At 35.0% G+C, this 22,898-nt stretch overlaps 2 protein-coding genes across 5 annotated transcripts; one reads left to right on the forward strand and one right to left on the reverse strand.

Moving 5' to 3' along the window:
* The first annotated feature begins 7,994 nt into the window (after positions 1-7,994).
* On the forward strand, positions 7,995-11,333 carry LOC124926496. Of its 3 annotated transcripts, none has more exons than XM_047466730.1 (6): positions 7,995-8,383; positions 9,384-9,497; positions 9,594-9,732; positions 9,809-9,937; positions 10,010-10,100; positions 10,467-10,947. In XM_047466730.1, the coding sequence occupies exons 2-6, from the start codon at positions 9,421-9,423 to the stop codon at positions 10,631-10,633; spliced, it is 603 nt and encodes a 200-aa protein (XP_047322686.1). In that variant the 5' UTR covers positions 7,995-8,383; positions 9,384-9,420; the 3' UTR covers positions 10,634-10,947. The 3 variants fall into 3 exon arrangements, with proteins under 3 accessions (XP_047322686.1, XP_047322687.1, XP_047322688.1); XM_047466731.1 differs by lacking the exon at positions 7,995-8,383 and adding an exon at positions 10,964-11,333 and having other exon boundaries at positions 9,360-9,497; positions 10,467-10,663; XM_047466732.1 differs by lacking the exon at positions 7,995-8,383 and adding an exon at positions 10,964-11,333 and having other exon boundaries at positions 9,360-9,497; positions 10,467-10,658.
* A 608-nt stretch (positions 11,334-11,941) lies between these two features.
* Positions 11,942-16,714, reverse strand: LOC124926870 (serine--tRNA ligase, chloroplastic/mitochondrial). 2 transcript variants are annotated; one of them, XM_047467179.1, is made up of 10 exons: positions 16,376-16,714; positions 16,126-16,280; positions 15,008-15,101; positions 14,781-14,929; positions 13,873-13,965; positions 13,585-13,764; positions 12,938-13,104; positions 12,717-12,851; positions 12,557-12,650; positions 11,942-12,222 (listed from the first exon to the last, which is right to left on the reverse strand). In XM_047467179.1, the coding sequence occupies exons 1-10, from the start codon at positions 16,608-16,610 to the stop codon at positions 11,944-11,946; spliced, it is 1,581 nt and encodes a 526-aa protein (XP_047323135.1). In that variant the 5' UTR covers positions 16,611-16,714; the 3' UTR covers positions 11,942-11,943. The 2 variants fall into 2 exon arrangements, with proteins under 2 accessions (XP_047323135.1, XP_047323136.1); XM_047467180.1 differs by lacking the exon at positions 16,376-16,714 and having other exon boundaries at positions 15,008-15,108; positions 16,126-16,262.
* Between the last annotated feature and the right edge of the window lie 6,184 nt (positions 16,715-22,898).

Here is a 22,898-nt window from a genome sequence, read left to right on the forward strand (position 1 = left end):
CGCGTGAGTTCAAAAACGCGTTTTAGATGAAACGCGTGAATGACATTTCTCGACTTTCCATTTACGGGAAATGTCACTCACGCGTTTCATCTAAAACACGTTTATGAACTCACGCATTTTAGATGAAAACGCGTGAATAGCATTTCTCGTCTTCGAGAGGTAATTTAGTTGCGCGAGGGGGCAACACCGACTTTTTGCAGGACAAAAAGACCCCTTTTTTTAAACTATATCAAGTGAGGTCCATTTTTGTATTTAGGCCTTTAGTAGGTCATTTCATCAAATTTCTCAAAATCAACTAGAGACCTAAAGAGATTTTGGGGAAATTGGACTAAATGACCCTACAAATAGGCCTATTTGCATCCGTGGTAATTTTTAATAATTTTTGATCTGATGACCACTTATTTTTTTTTGACTAATTTACCCTTTTCGCGTAACGCGAAGGGAGTTCGCGTTTCGCGAAGTGAAACAGTCTTGATATATATACTCAAATTTTTTCATTTCTCTCATTTTCTTTCTCTCTCATGCTTTCTTTCCTCCTGAGTTTGTCGCCGGCGGCGTAAACTCCGGCGACGGCGAGCCCTCAAGCATAAATCGACAAGATAAGCAACCTAATCCCCGAATCTATGTTTATATAACAGATTTATGTTCTCATTTGTATTTCTTAATGAAACCCTAACCCTAAATATGTTCTTTTTGGTGATATTGGTTAATATTGGTTCATATTGAATCATATTTGTTCATATTGGGTCATATTTGTTCATATATGTTCATATTTGTTCATATTGGTTTATTAGTTTGTTCAACTTATTGATTGTTCTTTTGGCTGTGATGATATTTGCAGATGATATCGTTTCTGCTAGTTACTTAACGAAGCGTTAAGTACTTAACGAAGCGTTATGTACTTAGCGAAGCGTTAAGTACTTAACGCTTCTGCACGCGCGCGTAGGAAGACGAAGAGGCGCGCGTATATGCACGCGCCATACCATATATTTTAAAAAATAAAACATTTGGACATTCATTTCTTCCATTTTCCCTCTTCTATCCTCTCGATTCCTCTCTCTCTACAACCGTCACACTGAAGAAGACATTGACAAGGCCGATCTGCCCGTCCCCCTCGTGTCCTCCCTCTCTATCATTGATTCCCCATAAATCTCAGGTTAGTTTTAGTTTGGTTGTTGCATGTCTGTTTTTGGTTATGGGTTTTCATATTTGCATGTTTAGTTTTAGGGGTTTTGGCTGTTTTAGTTTATTGGTTTAATATTGGTTAGGTTTAGCGTTTAATGTTTGTTTCTGGTTATTGATTATTGCATTATATTTGCATGTTTGTTTCTGGTTGTTGGTTATTGTTTCTGGTTTAGGGATTCGCGAATTACTTAACGCTTCGTTAAGTACTTAACGCTTCGTTAAGTACTTAACGAAGCGTTAAGTACTTAACGAAGCGTTAAGTACTTAACGTTTGATGTGGTCTATGTATATGATCTTACATTTTTGTTGTTGTTCCTTTTGTAGATGGCAGAAACCACCGTTCCTGATTTCCCTGGACGGATTTCTTGGAAAAGCGCCCTCTGCCTTAAGAAGATTGTTATGAAGTTTGAGGAAATGGATCTTGTGGAGAAGGTGTACAATACCCAATTCAGATATATAGTCTCTGCGCCAGTGTTGCAGTTCTCAGGAACTATTGTACATCACATGTTGCTTAGGAGGGTAACCTCAACCTCCAAGGAGATTACTTTCAATATCAATGGGCAAGAACTTGTGTTTGGTATGAAAGAGTACGCCTTGGTGACGGGCCTAAACTTCGGAAGGTTTCCTGAGGTGAACGAAGAAGAATGCCGAGGTTGTCCACCTCTGTTGGTAAAATATTTTAAAGGGAAGACGAGTGTAGTAATGCAAGACTTGGAGACTGCTTTTTTGAAATGTAGAGATAAGGAAGATGCCTGGAAGATGGGGCTGGTATGCTTGATTTGCCAGTACCTATTTTCATTTGACCCAAGGAGGGTGGTATTTGCCAAAATCCTCCACATGGTCGAAGACGAGGAAAGTTTCCTCCGATTTCCTTGGGGGAAGGTGACCTTCAGAGCCACCCTCAAGGGTTTGAACAAGAACATGAGACATCTCAGTCACAAATATTATAAGAAGAAGAAGGAAAAGAGTACTGATCCTTATGCTCCTTTTGCTTATAACATTTATGGGTTTGCACTGGCATTTCAAGTGTGGACATATGAGGTCATCAAAGGTTTTGTTCCTAAATTTGCTAGAAAGAATGAGCTTAATGATCCTCTACGCCCAAGGTTGTTAGTCTATCATTCCAACAGGAAGAACACCTTGATCGAGATAAAGACTGCCCTGGAGACAACGGATCTGACTGAGATGGAAGAGTCCTCCATGGAGAAGAGGTTATACAGTGGTGAGGACTTTGAACAAATAGATGAGTCAACTGATGAATTTTTTGAGGGATTTACAGAAGGGAAGTTAGTGAAGGAGGATTATGATGATAAAGAGGAGGGAAGTGAACCTGAGGATGAACATGAAGAACCTACTTCCAAACCAAACACCCGGAAGAGAAAGGCTGCGCTTAATCTCAAAGAAGCCGTAAACCTGAAGAGGAAGCTTGCTTATGAATCTAGTCCTGCCAACATTCCTAGCCCCCCATCCGCTACTAGTCCTGGATTACCTCCAACATCTTCTGTTGGATGTAAATGTGAAGAGCTGAAAGAGGAGGTAAAAGCGCTGAAGGAGGAGCTCATCAAAGAGGTGAAGGAGGAGCTCAAAGAGATGAAAACAGCTTACGAAGAAACTCAAACAAATCACAAGGCTTATATGAAAAAGTTGGTTGTTAGTATGTGCGAACAGTTATTAGCCAAATCCAACCAAAGGATGGCCAGTTTAATTGTCAAATTAGATAGTATGGAGGAGGAGAGGAAGAAGAAGAAGAAGAAGAGCAAATTGGAAAAGAAGGGCAAGACTGAGGTAAGATAAAGATACTTATCGCTTCGTTAAGTACTTAACGCTTCGTTAAGTACTTAACGCTTCGTTAAGTACTTAACGCTTCGTTAAGTACTTACCGCTTCGTTAAGTACTTAACGCTTCGTTAAGTACTTAACGCTTCGTTAAGTACTTAACGCTTCGTTAAGTACTTATCTTTTGTTGTTCTTAACTAACCACACTGTTGTTTTATTTTTGCAGGAAGGGAATGTGGAGGAGATGAAGACGAATGACATGGAGATGAAGGATGGGAAGGTGGAGGAGGAGAGTGAGAAGGTGGAGGATATAACTGAAGTAAGTTTTACTTAGTGAAGTCAAATGTTGTTTCGGGAAGTAAACGCTGACCACACTGTTGTTTTCTTTTTGCAGGATGGGAAGGTGGAGGAGATGAAGGATGGGAAGGTGGAGGAGGAGAGTGTGAAGGTGGAGGATAAAACTGAGGTAAGTTTTGATTAGCGAAGTCATATGTTTCGGGAAGTAAACGTTGACCACACTGTTATTCTATTTTTGCAGGATAGGAAGGCGGAGGATAGTGTGGTGAAGGTGGACGAGACTGAGAATAATGTGAAGGTGGATGGTGGGGAGATTGAGACTGATGTGAAGGTGGATGGTGGTGAGACTGAGAATAATGTGAAGGTGGATGGTGGGGAGATTGAGACTGATGTGAAGGTGGATGGTGGTGAGACTGAGAATGATGTAAAGGTGGATGGTGGGGAGATTGAGACTGATGTGAAGGTGGATGGTGGTGAGACTGAGAATGATGTAAAGGTGGATGGTGGGGAGATTGAGACTGAAAAAAGATCCTGAAAAATTTCCAATATCAGACGTCTTTTCTCAGTACTTCTGGGGAGCGCCTCATAGACATATGCCAGAATGGCCACTAGTAGACGATATTTACGTGCCTTTGAACATTGGCAACAAGCATTGGGTACTGTGCGTCGTTCGTGTACAAGATAATCACATTGACGTTTATGACTGTGACTCGAGTATTTATAGGAATCTCGATCCATACATGAGACCTTTGTGTGAGATGTTTCCACGAATATATGCAATGGGAGCCAGTGATGCTGAGCTACAACGGTATCCTAATTTCAATTTCCAGAAACTGACATATAAAAGGTTGCCACACCCAGTCAAAAATGCAGTCGCCAAAAATGGGGAAGTCCCTAGAGCAGCGGAAAGTGGGGATTGTGGTGTATTTATGCTTATGCACATGGAATACTTGACTGCTGGTTTAGGTGTAGAGAAGGTGACTTCCAATGAAATGGAGTTTTTTCGACAAAAGATGGCGGTCCGGTTATTTCATCAAATTACAGAACCTTAGTTTGTATTGTAATCGTTTATTGATTTTTGGATAGAACTTGACTTGTGCTTATGTATTCTGAACTTGTATTACTTTTTGGGTAGAACTTCAACTTAAGTTACATTTCATGTTAAAATATTTGTAGTTTTAATGTAGTCTGGTTGGTTGGTAGTCTGATATTTAAAAACCAAAGAATTGAACATATAAATCAATGTACCAAGTAACTAACTTAAACTCACTTAAACCAAGTTTTACTTAACGAAGCGCTTAACGAAGCGTTAAGTACTTAACGAAGCGTTAAGTACTTAACGAAGCGTTAAGTACTTAACGAAGCGATAAGTACTTAACGAAGCGTTAAGTACTTAACGAAGCGTTAAGTACTCCTACAGTACACAGATAAACTAGATACAACATACATATTACAACTTATCCGATTACAACTTATCCGATTACAACTTATCCGAGTTCAACTTATCCGAGTACAACTTATCCGAGTACAACTTATCCAAAACATAATACAACTTATCCAAAACATAATACAAATTATCCAAAACATAATACAACTTATCCAAAACACTTATACAACTTATCCCAATCAATCTAAAGGCTCATATTGTTGAGATGATGGCTCGTGCTGTTGAGAAGATGAGTCATGATGCTTAGATGATGATGCTTTTGCAGTAGATGGAGCAGGCATGACTGCTTTGCATGTGGCCCTATTATGTCCTAGTCCACCACATGAGGTGCATCGTCTCGGAGCCTTACGTACCTCACCTTGAGATGACCTACGCTTTGTTTGTGGACGCCCTTTCTTAACCTTCACAGGTGGTTTTAGACATACGCGTTCCTTGATCATTTCGGGAATATCCCAATCGTCTTCATCACCAGCAGGGTAACATGTCTCCGCATATGCATTCATCCAAGATTCAGTTGTGTAATATCTGTAAGAATGGAAAATAAAACGATTAAACAATTGGTTAAATAGATTGAACATGTGAGCTGAATAATACCTTGAACAAAAGTCATAACAAACCAAATTGCGGTGACGGGCAGCAGCCATTGCATGAGTACAAGGAAGACCAGAAACTTCAAATACCCTACAAGTGCAGTTCATGTCTTTCAAATTGACTTTAAAATGAGACTGATTGTCATGCACATAAAACTCGAATCGGTTAAGCGATGATACTGTATAGAATCTAGCCTTCTCGAATCCCTCACGTAACCAGTTTTCATATGTTGGAGATAACACTTCTCGGTGGTTGGACGCTCTTTCTCTTCTCTCATTAAACCAACCTTGTATTGTCAATCTTAAATACTCGGCCATTGAGGAAATGGGGTACTTTCTGGCTTCCCTGCTCTGACTATTAAAACTCTCAGCATAATTGCTTGTTAGTTGATTGTATCGCTTACCGGGGAAAAATGCTCTACTCCATCTTTGAAATCCAATTTCTTCCAAATAGGCAGCAATCCTATTATCTTTAACCCTTATCTTGTCAAAAAAACGATTGAATTCGTGGACGGTGTACGCACGAGAAGCCATATCAAACTCCATATGACAATTATCAGTTTTGAATTTCGCGTTGATATTCATCTTTATGTGATATGTGCACGCACCGTGGTATGCTTCTGGAAAAACAGCACATAAGGCATTGGCGATGCTTGGGTGTCTATCGGATACGAAGACGAGATCATCAACTAATCCAATTGCTTCTCTCAATTTTTGCATAAAATAAGTCCAAGAGTTATTATTCTCTGAATCAACAACTCCGAATGCGACAGGATATAATTGTTCATTAGCATCTAATGCAATAGCCACCAATAGTTGACCTCCCACCTTGTGCTTAAGAAAACTAGCATCAACACACAATACGGGACGACAAAATGCTTTGAAACCCCTAATAGAGAGGCCTAGGGACATGAACATATACTTGAAGTGCCCGACCTCGTCTGTTTGGATGTCTGTTATGGTACCAGGATTATGCTTCTCCAACATGTATAAGTATGAGGGTAATTTTTCATATGAATCCTCAACCGTTCCTCGCACCGCCACTAATGCCATTTCCCTAGCCCTCCAAGCCTTATTATAAGTCAAATTTACCCCATAAGTTGCCTGCATGTCTTCAATTATTTTCTTAGGCAAGTGATTATGGTGATGGTCCATATACTTACTCTTCACGCACTGCCCAATAACCCATGCTGGTGTTTGCATTTTTTTCTCTGGCCTAGATAGAACTGAGCATGAGTGTTGTTGGTCGAATTTCCGGATCTCAAACATCTCAGATAATTTACCTTTCACGGCACGCAATCTCCACTTGCATTTCTCATCCAAACATTTCACATACCAAAGATGTTTTCTTGACTTCTCCACCTTGAATTCAAAATGATTAGCCATCGCATATTTATATAGCATCAGTTGTAGTTCTTTTTTATTTTCAAACAAGGCACCGACTTCCAATACAGTTTCAGTAGTTAACGCCAACGCAAATGAAGGGTCTGTCGGTGATATGTCTGTCGGTGATATGTCTGTCGATGGTGTACCAAATGATGATCTTCTTGCACTACATGGTGTACCCAATGATGATCTTCTTGCACTAGTAGGTGTACCCGTTGATGCTCTTCTCGCACTATGTGGTGTAGGTATCGATGCATGCAAGTCCTGAGTAAGTGGGATGTGAGGCAAAGAGTTATCTCCGGCTTCATTACTTTTAACAAAGACCTCCGAGGGTAAAGCTTCTGGTACAATTAATAGAGTAAATTGTGGGAGAATACTTTCTTGAGTTGGGTAGGTAAGTAGTGGTATCTTTTCTTTAGTAAATTGTGACTTCTCTACTACAGACACAAACAATGGTGACACAGTTCTACCCAAAATCAAGCGTGATAAATATATGTTCAGATCCTCATCATCTTCAATAAAAACGGGTTTAGGATTTGTGATATTCGGAATATCATACTTCACTTGCAGCACTAAATCATAGGTAGATTTCTGCACTTGAAGTCTTTCATGGAGTTTATCAATTAATTCAGCATAACGAGTACTTTGGGGTAAATCCAATGTTTTGATTGAAGAGGCATCAAAAAACCATATTCCATTAGCATCAACTTTCCACTCTCCATTATAGAAAACGAAAACTTCGGCTGCAAGAAAAATTGGAAACGGGATAATTAATACTGTGAAATGGAAACCCTTCGCGAAACGGGAAGTACTTAGCGAAACGGGAAGTACTTCGCGAAACGGGAAGTATCATCAGATGAAACCCTAAACAACGCAGTGATTCGAAAATGCATAAATGAACAACAATAAACTTGAAATACATAAACTTACCAATTGTTACAGTGCTTGTGCTCGTCGTGGAGCTCATTGAGTGCCGCCGTTGAACTCCGTCGCCGGCGAGATTAGAGAGAAGGAGGAGAAAAGCGGAAGGGAAGAGAGAGAAGAAGAAGAAAAGAAATGAAAAAAAGATGGCCGGATTTTATTATATAATAAAGGTATTCTGGACTTTTCACAGCGTCTCACTTCGCGAAACGCGAAGTCCCTTCGCGTTACGCGAAAAGGGTAATTTCGTCCAAAAAAAATTAAGTGGTCACCAGATCAATTTCAATTATCTGGTGACCACGGAGGCAATTTCCCTTATTTGTAAGGTCATTTAGTCCAATTTCCCGAGATTTTGAGTAAAATTAAACTAAAAGAAAGAGTGGTTGGAACAGAAGAAAAATGAAAGTCCAGGAGGCTGTGTAGGTCACGGCAAACTATTCTTCAGAATCTTCGTCCAAAATCGATCAAGATCGAAGCGAAGACTGGAGGATCGAATCTTGATCATATTTGCGAAGAGGCTGTTCGTGTGGAGCTCTAGCTGGAGACGAGTGCTGCGTTTTTTTGTGCTATGTAAGCCGGACGAGGCTGACGGTAGGAGGGAAACGAAATCAACGAAAAACCCTAAGAAAGAAACCTCAATTGCGATATCCGGAGTGAATGTAAGGTGTGATAGGCCTCCATTGAAGACTCCAGGAGCTAGAGGAGCAGGTGAAGACTTGAAGCTGCTTTGGGCCAATTTGGGCAGCTGACTCTTCTTTGATTTGGGGTTGTATTATTCTAAGGTACCACCCTAATCTATATTGTAATAGTTTCTAGATTGTGTACTAGCTGATTTGTGGACATAATGCGTTGATTGTTCTTAATCTTGCAAATCTATTCAGTACAATGTGTATTCCAATGTTGAGAGGTTCTTTTGGCCTGATGCTTTGGATCGATACATGTCTGGTTGGTTCATATTTTGAGACACACGACTGATTTTGATGTTGATCAATTGCAAAAATATTTGTTGTAGGATTTAGCCAACATTTGCTCTGTTGAAATTCAGCATAATAGTCGATGTTGCCATCAAATTTGATTTGAGATGTTTTTCTTGTTGTCTTTATTGGTGTTATCATTTTTAGGTTGGATTTTTCTAGTTGAGTTCAGATTTTTTAAAATCGAAGCTATGAACAATAATTAAATGTGTTCTTCATCTGAAGAGTCCTTATGCTTTATTTGATTGAGAATCATTGGATTTAAAGCTGTTTGATTTAATAGAAATAAGCTGGAATATGTTCTGAAATTATGATTGGTTTGCTTGAATATCATGAAAAATCTGTAATGAGTTGGCCTAGAAAATTTGCTCTTGTCTGCACTATGCTGTTACAAAAATGAATTGGACTGATGTCTAGAGAATAGAATAACTCTTCAATTCAGATGAATCTGATGACGACAGTTGGTCATGAAATGTGGATATGTATATGGTACACTGAAGTCATTGTTTACGTATTTGAACATAATAGTTTCAGTGATGATTGAATTCAAATGTATATGGAAGATGCAGAGGCCAATGACTAGAACATTACTAATATAAACTAACTAGATCATTGAAGTCATCAACCAATGATTATCAACCTTCAGAGGCAACATAAGAAACAGTTGTCTTATTCAAAAGATACCATGTAGAAAACTAAAGAAAGAAGTTGTATTGTTGAAAATTGTTTACTTGCCTAATATATATATATATATATATATATTATTTAGATGATATCATATGTATAATATGTTGATTTGATTTTTCAGATCAACAACTCAAGTAAAAAGTGATCCAACTGCAAGGATGTTACATACACAAGTACTTCAGTTGTGTGTTACTCTTTTTATCCTAGGGGGTTGGCCATTAAATGTTGCACTCGTGTACGTATCCATGAAAATCGACACATTAATCTGGTGTAGAGAACACAAATTATCATATTCCATGTTGATGAAAATTTATGCTTACTAAACTGGCAGGGTTGAAAGTAAAACTTTGAATGTTGGAGAAGAGCTTTGGAAGGAAATCCTGCCATTACAAATGAGTTCTCGCCTCTACAACTTGAAAGGGCTTAAGTCAAATACATGGTATGAAGTCAAGATATCATATCCAGCTTCTGTATGTACGTTTTCTCTTTCTGTATTGAATTCCCATTTTTCCATGTGAATCATTTTCTTATACTCTCCAAATGCAGATCCCTTCTAGATTTTCCCTTCAACTGAAGAAAGGTAATTCAGAGTTGGGACTGAACCACAAGAGGAAGCTACTCAATACAGAAAAGTTAATCTTCAAGACTGATAATATAGACTTGCTCAATAACCAGGTTCTGTCATGCCTCACTCTAACAATGTACTCCCTTTCATAATTGAATGTCTCATTGCTAAAGTATGTTCAGGAGGAAATATATGTGTTGGTGATAGTGGAGCCTGAAGGGGTTGTAGCAATGACACACGTATCTGAGAGGAAAGAAGTCATTTTTAACATTGGTATGTTAAAATCAACTTAACAAATCTAAAGTATTTTTAGTTGTTCGAACCTTTATCATGTCTCTTTAGCTTTCTACAAAATAGATTCTACATATCATGGCTGATTTTTCTGTTCATATGTTGTTTCCTATCATAATTGTTGATCCAAATGTTGTCTTATTAACTTATTTGAAACCTAGTATTTGATCCCAATCACGCTCATTGGAAAGTCGTCAAAGTTAAAATTTGGAGTGATCTTCTTTTCGTTTGATACAAGATTTTGTAAACTATGTTAATAAAAACTTTTAACTTAAGAAAAATCATTGCAAGGATCATCCTTGTGAATCTGTAATAAATACTGAAATTTCCCTGATTTTCTTTTGCCAGTTTGTGATGAGCTACTTTTAGGCATTCCTCAACATGCCTGGTTGGTTGCATTCTTTGTCTTGATTTGCCTGGGACTTGCAATGATGCTGCCTATCTTTCTTCCTTCGTATTTATTGAGAGAAAATGGAAGATTGTCACAAAACCAAAATGCTTCCAAGAACTCGTGACGAAGTTGTATTGGTATTTAGTCTGGTAAGGTAATTTCAGACGACACCCTTGAAGTGAAGTCAGTTTCGTCAACCATTTAAGATATTTCTCAATGAGTGTTCTCCCTAAATTACCTCCTTTCATTTAGAATTGAGTTAACTTATTTTCTTATGTTGAGTTTTTGGAAACTGTCAAAGTTAATATTTTTATTTATTTTGTATTTGGTATGAAAGTTGATTAAATTAGATGAAATTTCGTATATTGTCTACTTTTATCCACTTTTTTATATTTGTATTTTTAAATATAAATAAAAGTTTAAAATTTATACTGTTCATTGCCTATACATGTAGGGGACTGTCAAGTCATGCGAAGGTATCCATCGATCTTTGACAATAGTTTTGATGAAGCTCTTCCACACGCCGGTGAACAATAGTTTTGATGAAGCTCTTCCACACCGGTGAACTAGTGTTTTTATCCTTGGCTCTATGAGAGCTCTTGTGTTTCGTTCCTCTTGATGGTCTCTTTCTATAATTCTCTAGGTATTTAGCCGTGTGAGTGACACATGTAGGTTTCTCTTCAAGATTTTGATTAATTCCATTTTCCATTTTACCCACCACCCTTGCAAAGAGGCTTTGGTTGTGTCCTTGGCAAATTGATAGTGGAGAGTGGTGTATTATTGCATGATAAATTTGATTCTAGTAGAATGTTATAGCACTCCATGGCAAGTGGATATAGGTGTTTATACTCAAACAACTATAAATTTTTGCTTTATTGGTTTAATGTTGTTTATTGTCTGTCTTAAGTTTTTGTCTCGGGTAAAAATTCAGTGTCACAATTTTAACATTCATTAACATCTTCTAAGAAAATCTCTATAGGAATTTAAAAAATCAAAGAAAATCTCTTTATAAACTCACAAGACAATGGTATTTAAAATTTTATAAATTCATGTTGAAAATTCATTTAATAGTGCAAGTATGATGCATGTTGATGGTATGCTAATTGCCTATTGTAACAAAGTAAACTATAGCTAACCCAAAGAGATTGTTTAGATTAAGGATTTATGACATGCTACAAGGCTGTTGGACATGTAATTCTAGAAGCAAAGGGGAAAGAGTTTGGCCCACATTAGGAAATCAAACTAAAATATTAGCATATCAGTAATATGTATTATTAAGATATTACATTAACACATCAAACATATTTAACTTAAATTTAATGTATAAAAAAATTCAAAAAATTAGAATTCAATAATTATTTTCTTATTCCTAACGTTCTAATCAAAGAAAAATAATTATTGGTACAAAAAAGAAGAAATGAGATTTTCATCTTCCTATATGATGGGTTTTGGAGAAATGACTTTAAGTCCACCCATAAACGGCCTCAATGGTTCAGGAATAACAACTGAACCATCTTCTTGCTGATAGTTCTCAAGTAAGCATACCAACATTCTAGGCACAGCACATGCTGTAGCGTTTAGTGTATGAACAAATCGAGTTGGTCCAGCATTTCCTTTCACCTTCTTCTTCTCAGCAGATGGGGGCATCTCTGGTCGAAACCTGATTCCTAACCGACGACTCTGATAGTCTGTACAATTCGAAGCACTCGATATCTGTTTGTTTACAAAAAATTATTGTTTTCAATATATAATTAAACAACTTGCAATGTATATGCAGTTTTAACTAAAGTATGTTTTTTTCTTTCTTTCAAAGGTTTTCTTGTCCCACTTCAATCCGAATCTAATATTGAATGTGATCTTATTTGAGCTTGTTTGATGTGGGGTTATTTGAAGATTATGAAATTAAAATCTTGTTTAATGAAAAAGTGAGTTTTTAAGGTAGGATATTTTATTAGTGTAGATGATGAATTAAATGATTTGAATAATTGAAAAGAAAGGCGATTGATAGTTTTTTTTTGAAACCCAAAATCAAACGAGCTTTATATACCTCTCCAAAGCGGCATAAACCAGGCATCCAAGCCTCAACATCAAATTTTCGATATGCAGGCGCACCCAAGTCTAAAGTAGCCATGTCTAGAGTTCTGCAATGTGTTTCAACATTAAATTCTGAACAGAAGATGCAATGAATAGTACAAATGGATCCTTACTTATAGTGAAGACCTAACGACGAGAAAAGCTCTTCTTCAATTTTGATCAACTCGTCATGGTAAGAGTCGCTGTCCTCTGGCTGGCATAGAATGAACATTTCCACTTTGCTAAATTGGTGCACTCGATATAATCCTCTACGCCAAATCCAACCAACTTCGCATCAATAAGTTTCGCACATTTATAAAACAAAATAAATAAATGGTTTTGAATAATTAATTACCTTCCGGCAGTGCCTGCGGAACCAGCTTCGGTGCGAAAACAATGGGAGAAAGCTGCATACTTCAAAGGTAACTGAGATTCCGAAAGAATGGAATCCATGTGAATTCCACCCACCGGAATCTCTGCTGTGCCAATCAGGCATTGTTCACTACCTTCTATAGAATAAACCTGCCATTCAAAAAAACAATGGTTAGTTTTTCTTCTTATTATTTATTGGAAAAAGCTCATTTTTCTTCCACAAATTACATCAAAAACACATTTTGCTTCGTAAGCTTTAAAATGTGTCTACTTCCCATCGTCATTTTTTGGTGCAATTTAGAAAGAAGAAAATACTTTATCCAATGAACGAGATTTGAAGCTACACAAATTGTGTAAAGATGCTTTAAGAACTTACTGCAAAGTCATAAGTTCGGAAAGAAAAGTGATCATTTGATGCAAGTTCTATCCTAAATATAGGTGATAAGATCTGGATCAGTATCAAGATGAGAAACAATAAAATATTCTTTAACATTTCAGAAAGCCCAAGCATTAGTTTTCCCAAAATACTAATCTGTCTATATACTTTACAGTTAGCCAACAAAGGTCCAAGACAATTAACTCAAATGATCGAGCAGAGAATAATGGCTTTGTTGTAATATAAATAAACACCTGGGTATTGTCTCCTCGAGGTTGAAAACCGCATTTTTCAACCACAGATGATCTAACAATCTCTGGTGTAGTAAGGGGTGTAAAACCCTTTCTCATGACTTCTGAGACAGTCCAATTTATCAGGGCCATTTCGAGTAAAACTGCTTCATTTTTCAAGTAATAGAATTTCGACCCACTCACCTGATTGCAAAAACGATTACAGTAAGACTATATATATATTATATATATATATATATATAATTTGTAAATGTACCAAAATCAAAATATGATAGAGAATGTGATCAATACCTCTGCAGCAGCATCAAAATCAAAAAGATCCAGATCTTTCCCAATCTGAAGGTGATCTTTAATAGGAAATCCAAATTCCCTTGGGCTACCAACCTATAAATTAATCACACACAAAAAAAAAGATATTATAGTCATGGGTGATTGATTATAATCAAATCATTACTTAAACATTGTGAGCATTCCTTTTATGTTGAATCACTCTTTTTCTTTGACTTTATTGGGGAAACATCATTCTCATTGTGTATCATTGCCATCGATTCCACACCAACTCATTTTTTGTTGTCACAAGAGAAGAGACGAAGGGTAATTTGAATCCAATAAGAGACGTGAGCACACTGTTTAGTAGCCCAACATCTAGCGATGAAATGGGGCAAAGATGTACTCAAGATGGAAGGAAAGGAAGAAGAAAAATTCAAAACTAGACTAGAAATGTATAAGTTTGATAGTAAAGTCAACTATGATAAGAAGAATACACCAATTGGCTATGAGATGGATGATTCCGAAAATAGTAATGCAATCAATATGACTACAGATTTAACCAACATTGGGACTTGGTCTGAAATGATTCTGTGTTGTGGATGACAACTTTATTATATTGTTACCATAACATGGTCCTCATGCTAAATTTTCCCAATAGGTGACTATCATGTTTTTGATCTTTTTGTTAGGACATGTTGTACTAGGAGGGAAGGGCTGCTCATTTGTCTTCACTTTTCTCCCTAACCTCCATTTCTCATTTAATCATTCTGATTCAAGTGTAACCTCATTGATATGTTTCATTGTTCTGATTAAAAGGATTTTGTAACATTCAAAATTTATGTTTACTAATATAGGGTTTTTTAATATATATCTTTTTATCAAACTATGTAGGGAATGTAAGAGCAAGTTGTTTCGCGTAGTATGCATACCAATGTCCTCAGAACAGCAGCATCTTCTCCCCCTGTTGGAACATTTGGATGAGTCATGTTTGGGATAAGTTGTGCTTCTTGCTGAAGTTGATCAGTGAGTTTCAACAAATCTTCCTCCAAAGTAAGAATCCCTTCCTTCAGATTCTTTCCTAAAATATTAAAAAGATCATTTATGCAGACTAATTTTTATCAAAGCATTTCATAGAGCAAAATGTAAAATACTGAACCTTCTTCAATGAGCATCTGACGTTCAGAAAGTTCCAGCTTTCCTTTCATCTTGTTTGCCACTGCATTTCTTTCAGCACGGATCTGTTCAACTTCCTGCTACCTGTGAGAGTGTTAGCTACATTCAAGAATAATAGAGCAATTTTTTGTTTGGATTTAAGCCAAAAAAAATCTAACTTATGGTCCACCTAAAACCCAACTAACAAAAATTTGGAATTTTTCTAGAAACATTGGAATCATAATCCAACTGCATAATTCATCCACTTTTTATCAAATGAAAAAATAGCTTTTACATATAAAAATTTGGGGATTTCTCAATGTGATTGAGATACAACTAAAAATTTAGGATAAATCTGACTTTCCACGCCAATTAAGGAATAATCAAAGTGCAAGAACTATTATGACATTGTCAGCTCTAGACAAGTGATAATAATGTTGCAGAGCTGTAAGCATCTAAAAGAGCTCCATGGAAGACTTTATCAAGATAACTAGGAAACTAAATAAAATTATTGACAATAAAACAAGATAAAAATGCAAGGTAAAAATTAGGTTTAGGAGAATTAATTTATATAGACACCACCCATAATAAGTAAAGGTTTTTCAGTACTTTTCATAGTTTAATATCCAGTGTTCATTGCATATTTCAACAACCCAAAGAAAGGGAGAGTTTATGAGCTTTTTGCACATTATATTGCAGGACTGTACTTCATAAGATAAAACATCACAAGAGAAATTTCAATAGAAAAGAATCAATCACTTGAGGTCCCTTCAGAATCAATAACTAAAAAAAAAAGTACAAAACATCATTGCTATGTAGGTGTGTCATGAGGGTCTGTGTTATTTGGTTCATATGCCTAACAGAAGAGGAAGCAGAAGCAGGCACATATAAAGAAGCCAACAACAAAATAACTGAGTAAATACAAATGCCAGAACTAGATAAGGCACATATAAAGAAGCACATATTATCTATCTTTTATAGTTGAACCAATGAAGTTACTAGATAAGAGAACATAAATTTCTTCTTCAGACAAATATATTTATTTGGTTAATCAACAAAATGAAGAAGGAAGACCCAAATGGAAAAGAAAAAAAAAATCTGTAATGAACTAATGAAAATAACCTTTTGGAGATTTAAAGATTTCTCATAGAGTTGAAGAACGAGTTCCAAATTAGCTCTGGAATTCCTTCTCTTTATGTTGAGCGCAACAGCTTCTTTGTTGTCTTTTATCCACTTGAAATCTATGGCTGCTTTCCATTGAGGCTTGGCAACAACATCTATACATTCAAAAGAGAAAGGAACTACCATAATTAATAAAAAAAAAATCATACATAAAAGCAGGATAATAATAAAGAAGGGAATTCAGAATTACCATTTGATTCTAAGATGGAGGCATGAGGAGGGTGGTCTTGGATGCTCGTGACAGAAGAGAGGGCTCTGAGGACAAGAGGAAATGGTTGCCTTTGGTTAAAATGGAGGCGGGGGAGCAAAGAAAGTGATATAACAGTTCGGGATCTGGTACGTCTGAAAATGGGTGGGGATTGAGAAGACGGAAAACTTTCCAGGTTAGCAGAGCGGAAGGTCGTACAGTTCAGGTGTAAGGTCATGGCTGGGTTATTCACTTCTTGCTCTCGGATGATACGTTCAGGAGGACTGGCTGGACAACGGACAAGTTATCCTTTCATCAATGGAGGTAATTCTCTCTTTTGAAATGCGCAGTCAGTCGCTCTTTTGCTTAGAAAATAAGATAAGCTGTCAATCTCATGAGTTAACTCGTGAATGAGCTCGAGCTCGCGAGTCGACTAGAGAATACCATGTTACGAGTTCAAGAAACTAAATTTACTAAAATCGGACATATTCTTCTTACCTTCTTGGTTTCTTCTTCTTCCTTACTGAAAATGGACTGGGAGGTTTTTTTTTTTTAATAAATATTATATAATTAGGCTGCATTTGGTAGAGGTACAACATATTAGATATAAATTATAAGAAGGTATAAAATAATATAATTTATATAGACTATTATTGTTTGGTTGAAAGTATAAGACATTATATAAATTATGTAGGTTTATTTATAAATATAAAATATTTTTTTTATCTTTGTTAATTATGTTTTTAATATTATTTTTAACTAACCTTTTTGATATTATAATATTATTTAAAATTTATTATAATTATTTTAAATATTACTAATATTCACAGCGGCTAAATCTTCTCCAACCAATGTCGTTTTCTCAAATAATTAGCAATTTTCAACAAAAACACAAATATCAACAACTTCTTCAATGGTGGTTAGGGTTTCTGTCATATCTTCACAAATAGATTAGGTTAAACATTCACAAAATATGCTCTGATACCACTTGTTGAGAAAAAATCTAATCTAAACACGCGATACACGAAGATATAGAGATGAAGTGGTAAAGAGTAATAAAGAACTCAAGATATAACGAGGTTCGGCCAACAATGTCTACATCCTCGGGGAGTGGTCCATTATATTGATATTTAATGGAATAATGGTCCAAGTAACCCTAGGTTGGATCTCGGAAACCTGTTGTGATGAATTTGTCCTCCTACTCAAAGTCGTCATCAACCACTTTCCGTCTTGGATCTGAGTCAACGGCATTAGCATTTTCTTATCACTACGCTGTCTGTGAAGAAAGAAGCTAGGCAGCTTTCGCCGTATTGCCACTTTCTTTGGGTTTGAGAGTCTTTACCTAATACCTAATAGGTGTAAAATAGAGGTTTAAAGGTCTCTAGCAATGTCTCTATTTATAGGAATACATCAAAAGCCAAAAAACTAAACTACTACTCCTAAGCCCAATAAAAGCTTAAAGCCAAATTATAATATATAAACTCTAATTAAATATGAGCCCAAAACCCAACAATCTCCACCTTGGGCGAATACCGCGCTTATTGAGATGTGATGAATAAATTACAAATCTCCACCTTGACGAATTTCACGTCCCTTAGGAAATACACGAACCGTACCCATCAATCTTCACCTCCACTCCACTCAAGAACCCTTAGAAGAATAACAATATTCACCATTACGTATATCGCGCCATCAAAAAGTTATGAGCCACACATCAATCTTCACTGTTCGAGCCATTCACGAGATAAATCATTATACCTCCACTTCCGTTCAAAAGCCCTTAGAAAATAAAATCATAGAGTTTATAACACCAAGTAAATTTGGCAACTACGCTACTTCAGCGACTAGAGACATTCAACAACTCTTCCCAATCTTTGTTCATACCCGTTGACATATGCGGAAACTAGAATTCACAATTCTTTATTATGTCAAAATAATCTTTACCTTTGTTTGCCACAAACCGAATGTCTTATTTTTCAAGTCCAACAATCGACTAAAACCAAAATACCGAATAGACCCAAGACGAACTTTCATCGTCTACTTTTTCAAAAATCAGATATCTATCGAACGATGAGAACACCCAAAACGAACTTCCATCGTCTACTTCCTCAAAATAAGATATCGATTGAAAAACGAGAAAACCCAAGACGAACTTTTATCGTCTACTTCATAACAAATAAATTAGGCTATCACCACATCTCTTTTCTCTAACTCAAGATCTGACAAAGTATTTGTCACCCATCTTGCCTTGAACGTTGCATACTCAATCAACTTGAACCTCATACTTCTCCTTGAACAAATTAGCTTGCAATCTACTAGTTTCTTGAATCCAAAAACGCCTAGCAATCCAAGAATATTATTTCAATATTCAATATCTCTCTCTTCAATTGTCTTCACCCATGCTTCAAATGATCATCTATAGTTTCTCTGAAAGAAATCGAATATCATTTCATTTGAATTGATCAAACCTCTCATCTAGCCCCTTTTTCATGACTAGGAATCCCTATTCAAGGTCTCAATCATCCCATTCATCTAATATATGATTCACAATGTATAGACAATTAAGATAGAATAAAATAAATAACAAAATCATCACCTTCGAATTAACCGAGTCTCCCATCTAGCCCCTTTTTCATGACTAGGAATCCCACTCAAGGTTTTTATTTATCTTCTCACATTAGAAGATAATGCAATGATTTCTTCTCGGTCGTTTGAGAGTTGCTTTCAAGATGTCTCCACCTTAGCTTATAAGTGTCTTTCATTAGTCTTCCTCTTCCTAGTCTTTCATTGATAATATGTGTTAACTGGAATTGTTTCAATCCTTAATCACCCGCCAACTCAATGCAATCTTGCAATTTGGTCTAAAGGATTGCCCACAGTCTTTATCTTTATTAGCTCTTCCAATAAGATAAGGTCATAACCAAAAAGATACAAACTTTTTAGTCCCAAATAAGTCAAATAAAATTAAAATTAGGCAGACACTTTAAGCACTAGAAAAACAAACTTCGAGACGTCCAAACCTTGATCCGACCGTTGAAAATGTAGAGGAATGAGTCACCAATCCTCTCGACAAAATCTCAGCGCAATCGGACTCTTTTTGAATATCCGGTCGTCAGTTTGATGAACCATGCGCGGCTGTAGGCGAAAATCTACTACTAGATTTTCACTCTACCTCTCTTTTAATTTGACTTCTTCAATAACCGGTTTCCAAATAAAAATCTCTCCAAACTTATTTCAGACGAGAATTTCTTCAAGTCAAAGCCCTCGACCTAGTGAAATAATGTCACCCATGTATGCCAAGACAACAATCGGTTATAATAAAACCTCCAACTAATTTTCAATAAGCATGAAGATGTATTGTTTGTTCTTCTAGCAAAATCCTACATAGAAAGAATCTAACCAACCATATATATGATTAGTGCACCCTCAACTCATAACTTAGAAATTATCATTCTTGGTAGAACCCTTGAGGCATCAACACCCACTTGACAATTCCGCACCAGCACTTACCGGGATTGCCAATCAAAACCTACTCGTAAGGTTGATGCAAATCCAAATCCGGCCCTTAAACACATATCAAAAATACACTCTTGCAAACAAATATTAAACACACCTACTTTAATCAGAAAACCCTTTACATGTTGCATCAATTGTCTTCTATAATCTGCAACATCGAATAAGTACTCCACCTTCTTTTTCAACTGCAATTTTCAATCTCCCCATTGACGAATATCAAATCTCTTAGAAGATAAACACAAATCTCCATATTTGAGAAAATCAAGTCATACAAGCCTCAATATAAATCCAAGATCAAAGCATACAAAACTTTGAGAATTTGATTAAAATCAAACAAGGCTTACTTGTGAAAATTGGAATCAAATAGGTCTTAAACCTATTTTATGAAATCAAACGAGACTTAAATAAAAAGTCTTAGTTGAAAAAGTCTTAATTGTTAATCGCTTCAAAGATTCTTGACTCCTCTCTCATCTTCTTCATTCTTGTGTCGCTACCTACACGACGACTTTTTGTCACCTGCACCAATTGGCGCCTTCGAGAAGAACAAAAGACCAATTGTCTTATTCTCAAGATATCGTCACCCAAAACTACGAAATATTTTAACGATCGTTGACATCTCCTTAGCAATTGAAGATTTCGACTCAAATCTTCACAGCGGATAAATCTTCTCCAACCAATGTCGTTTTCTCAAATAACCAGCAATCTTCAACAAAAGCATAAATATCAACAACTTCTTCAATGGTGGTTAGGGTTTCCGTCATATCTTCACAAATAGATTATGTTAAACATTCTCAAAATATGCTCTGATACCACTTGTTGAGAAAAGATCTAATCTAAACACGCGATACACGAAGATATAGAGATGAAGTGGTAAAAAATAATAAAGAACACAAGATATAACGAGGTTCGGCCAACAATGCCTACATCTTGGGGAGTCGTCCATTCTATTGATATTCCATGGAATAATGGTCCAAGTAACTCTAGGTTACAATGTCTCTATTTATAGGAGTACATCAAAAGCCAAAAGACTAAACTACTACTCATAAGTCCAATAAAGACTTAAAGCCCAATTACAATATATAAACTATAATTAAATATGAGCTCAAAACCCAACAATATATATATATATAATCAAAATCAATATATTCAAATCTAATATATATATTCTTAATAATATTATCAAAATCAATATATATATTCCTAATAATATTATTGATATGATTTGAAATGTTCAATATATATTATTTGAAATTATCATAAATCAATATATATATATATATATATATATATCCCTAATTGCATGTATATTGCAAATATATCTCACATAATTAAATTAGAATGGCTCTGATACCAATTGTTAGAATTATCCTAATTAGATCCTAATTTAATGTGTGAGAAATTAAAATTTGAATGTGGCGGAAGCGTACTTTAATTTGATGAATCATGAATCTTCACTTTCTTAGACTTTGCATGCATTGAATGATTCGTTAATCTCTTTCCTTAAACTTTCCTTATATGGAATGGTTCTTCAATTTGATGAATACGTCAATAATTTTCTCTCTCTGTTGATGGAGACGCAAAGGAGAATTGGTCGTACATCAAATGGGGAACCAACATTAAGTTAGTTATTCTAGTTAGGTAATTTTTAATTTAGCCCCTTCATAAAATTAGAAATCCCACTTAGGTATCCTCACTTTATATTCATGACAAATACACCCATAAGCCATAAACTTAATCACATTATTTTGGCTTATATTAAATATGACAATTACATAATTATTTATTATAATAGGGACCCTAAAAATTCCAACAACAACGGCTTCCTTGTTTTCAAGAAAAGAGGACAGGTTATTCACATTTTATGTGAGTTTCTTACTTATTCAGGTCTTAAGATTTCTCCAAATAAGGAATATTAGGCTGAGATTGACTTAGGTCTTAATTGATGATAATTATGGATAGAATGATTATTACCATAATTAACATAATTAACTAATAGGATACCTTAAGTTGTACCGGAAGAATATAAACGAAGTTCTTATAGACTATTTAATTTATAGACTATTTAATTTAGTAAAATAAATATATTTATAAAAAGAGAAAAATATATATATATATATATATATAATTAGAGAAAAAATAGAAAAAGAAAATTAATTATTAGTAATTATTTTATAATATAAATAAATTTTATGAAATATTTATAAATAAATTATATATATATATATATATATATATATATATATATATATATATATATATATATATATATGGAAAAAAATTATGAAACAAACTTTTATGAACCAAATATTTTTATATACATTTAAACCTGAATTTGTAATATATATATATTTTTTCATTTTTATAATTTTATTTTTTAATGTTAGATAATGATTTTTTAAAATAAATTATATATTCATATATATATATATATATATATATATATATATATATATATATATATATATATATATGGAAAAAATTATGTGAGGAAAAATATATTTATATAAAATTAATTATGAAAAATATGAAAAACAATTAATTCTACTATTGGTTAGATTTAATTTAAACTATTTAAAATAAAATAAAAAAATTTAAGTTAAAATAGATTATTCCATATGAATCATTTTATAATTCTAGAAGACCATATATAAAAATTAAAAGACAATAGTTTAAGATATCCTATATTATAGGAAAAATAAGACAGGTTGAATTATATATTAATAAAAAACAACTTTCATAAAACGAAATTAGAGAGAATGTAAAATAAAAAAGAGAAATTAAATCTTATGTCTTTTTCTTCTTAATTGTCATTCGAGCGAGTATCTCCAAATTTGTTTGTAACAATCTGATTAAGCCAATAAAATATTAAACAATGATATAAAAAAACAATTTATTTGATTACAAAATTGAAAAAGTACATCTTCAACAACTTTTTCTGAAGTTGATGCTTTTCCCTAATAAAATTTAATTTAATATATAAAACACGTTTCAAAAACATATATAAGACATT

The sequence above is a fragment of the Impatiens glandulifera genome, chromosome 2 (genome assembly GCF_907164915.1).
Source record: "Impatiens glandulifera chromosome 2, dImpGla2.1, whole genome shotgun sequence".
NCBI lineage: Eukaryota > Viridiplantae > Streptophyta > Magnoliopsida > Ericales > Balsaminaceae > Impatiens > Impatiens glandulifera.

Bases quoted from the DNA above. Each gene is read 5' to 3' on its own strand.
- LOC124926496 (XM_047466730.1), top strand. From the start codon at position 9,421: ATGTTACATACACAAGTACTTCAGTTGTGTGTTACTCTTTTTATCCTA. The intron at 9,733-9,808 runs GTATGTACGTTT...CTCCAAATGCAG, and splicing joins AGATATCATATCCAGCTTCT to ATCCCTTCTAGATTTTCCCT. The intron at 9,938-10,009 runs GTTCTGTCATGC...AAGTATGTTCAG, and splicing joins TAGACTTGCTCAATAACCAG to GAGGAAATATATGTGTTGGT.
- LOC124926870 (XM_047467179.1), bottom strand. From the start codon at position 16,610: ATGACCTTACACCTGAACTGTACGACCTTCCGCTCTGCTAACCTGGAA. The intron at 16,281-16,375 runs GTAATTCTGAAT...TTGAATGTATAG, and splicing joins CTCCATCTTAGAATCAAATG to ATGTTGTTGCCAAGCCTCAA. The intron at 13,966-14,780 runs GTATGCATACTA...ATTAATTTATAG, and splicing joins CTGCTGTTCTGAGGACATTG to GTTGGTAGCCCAAGGGAATT.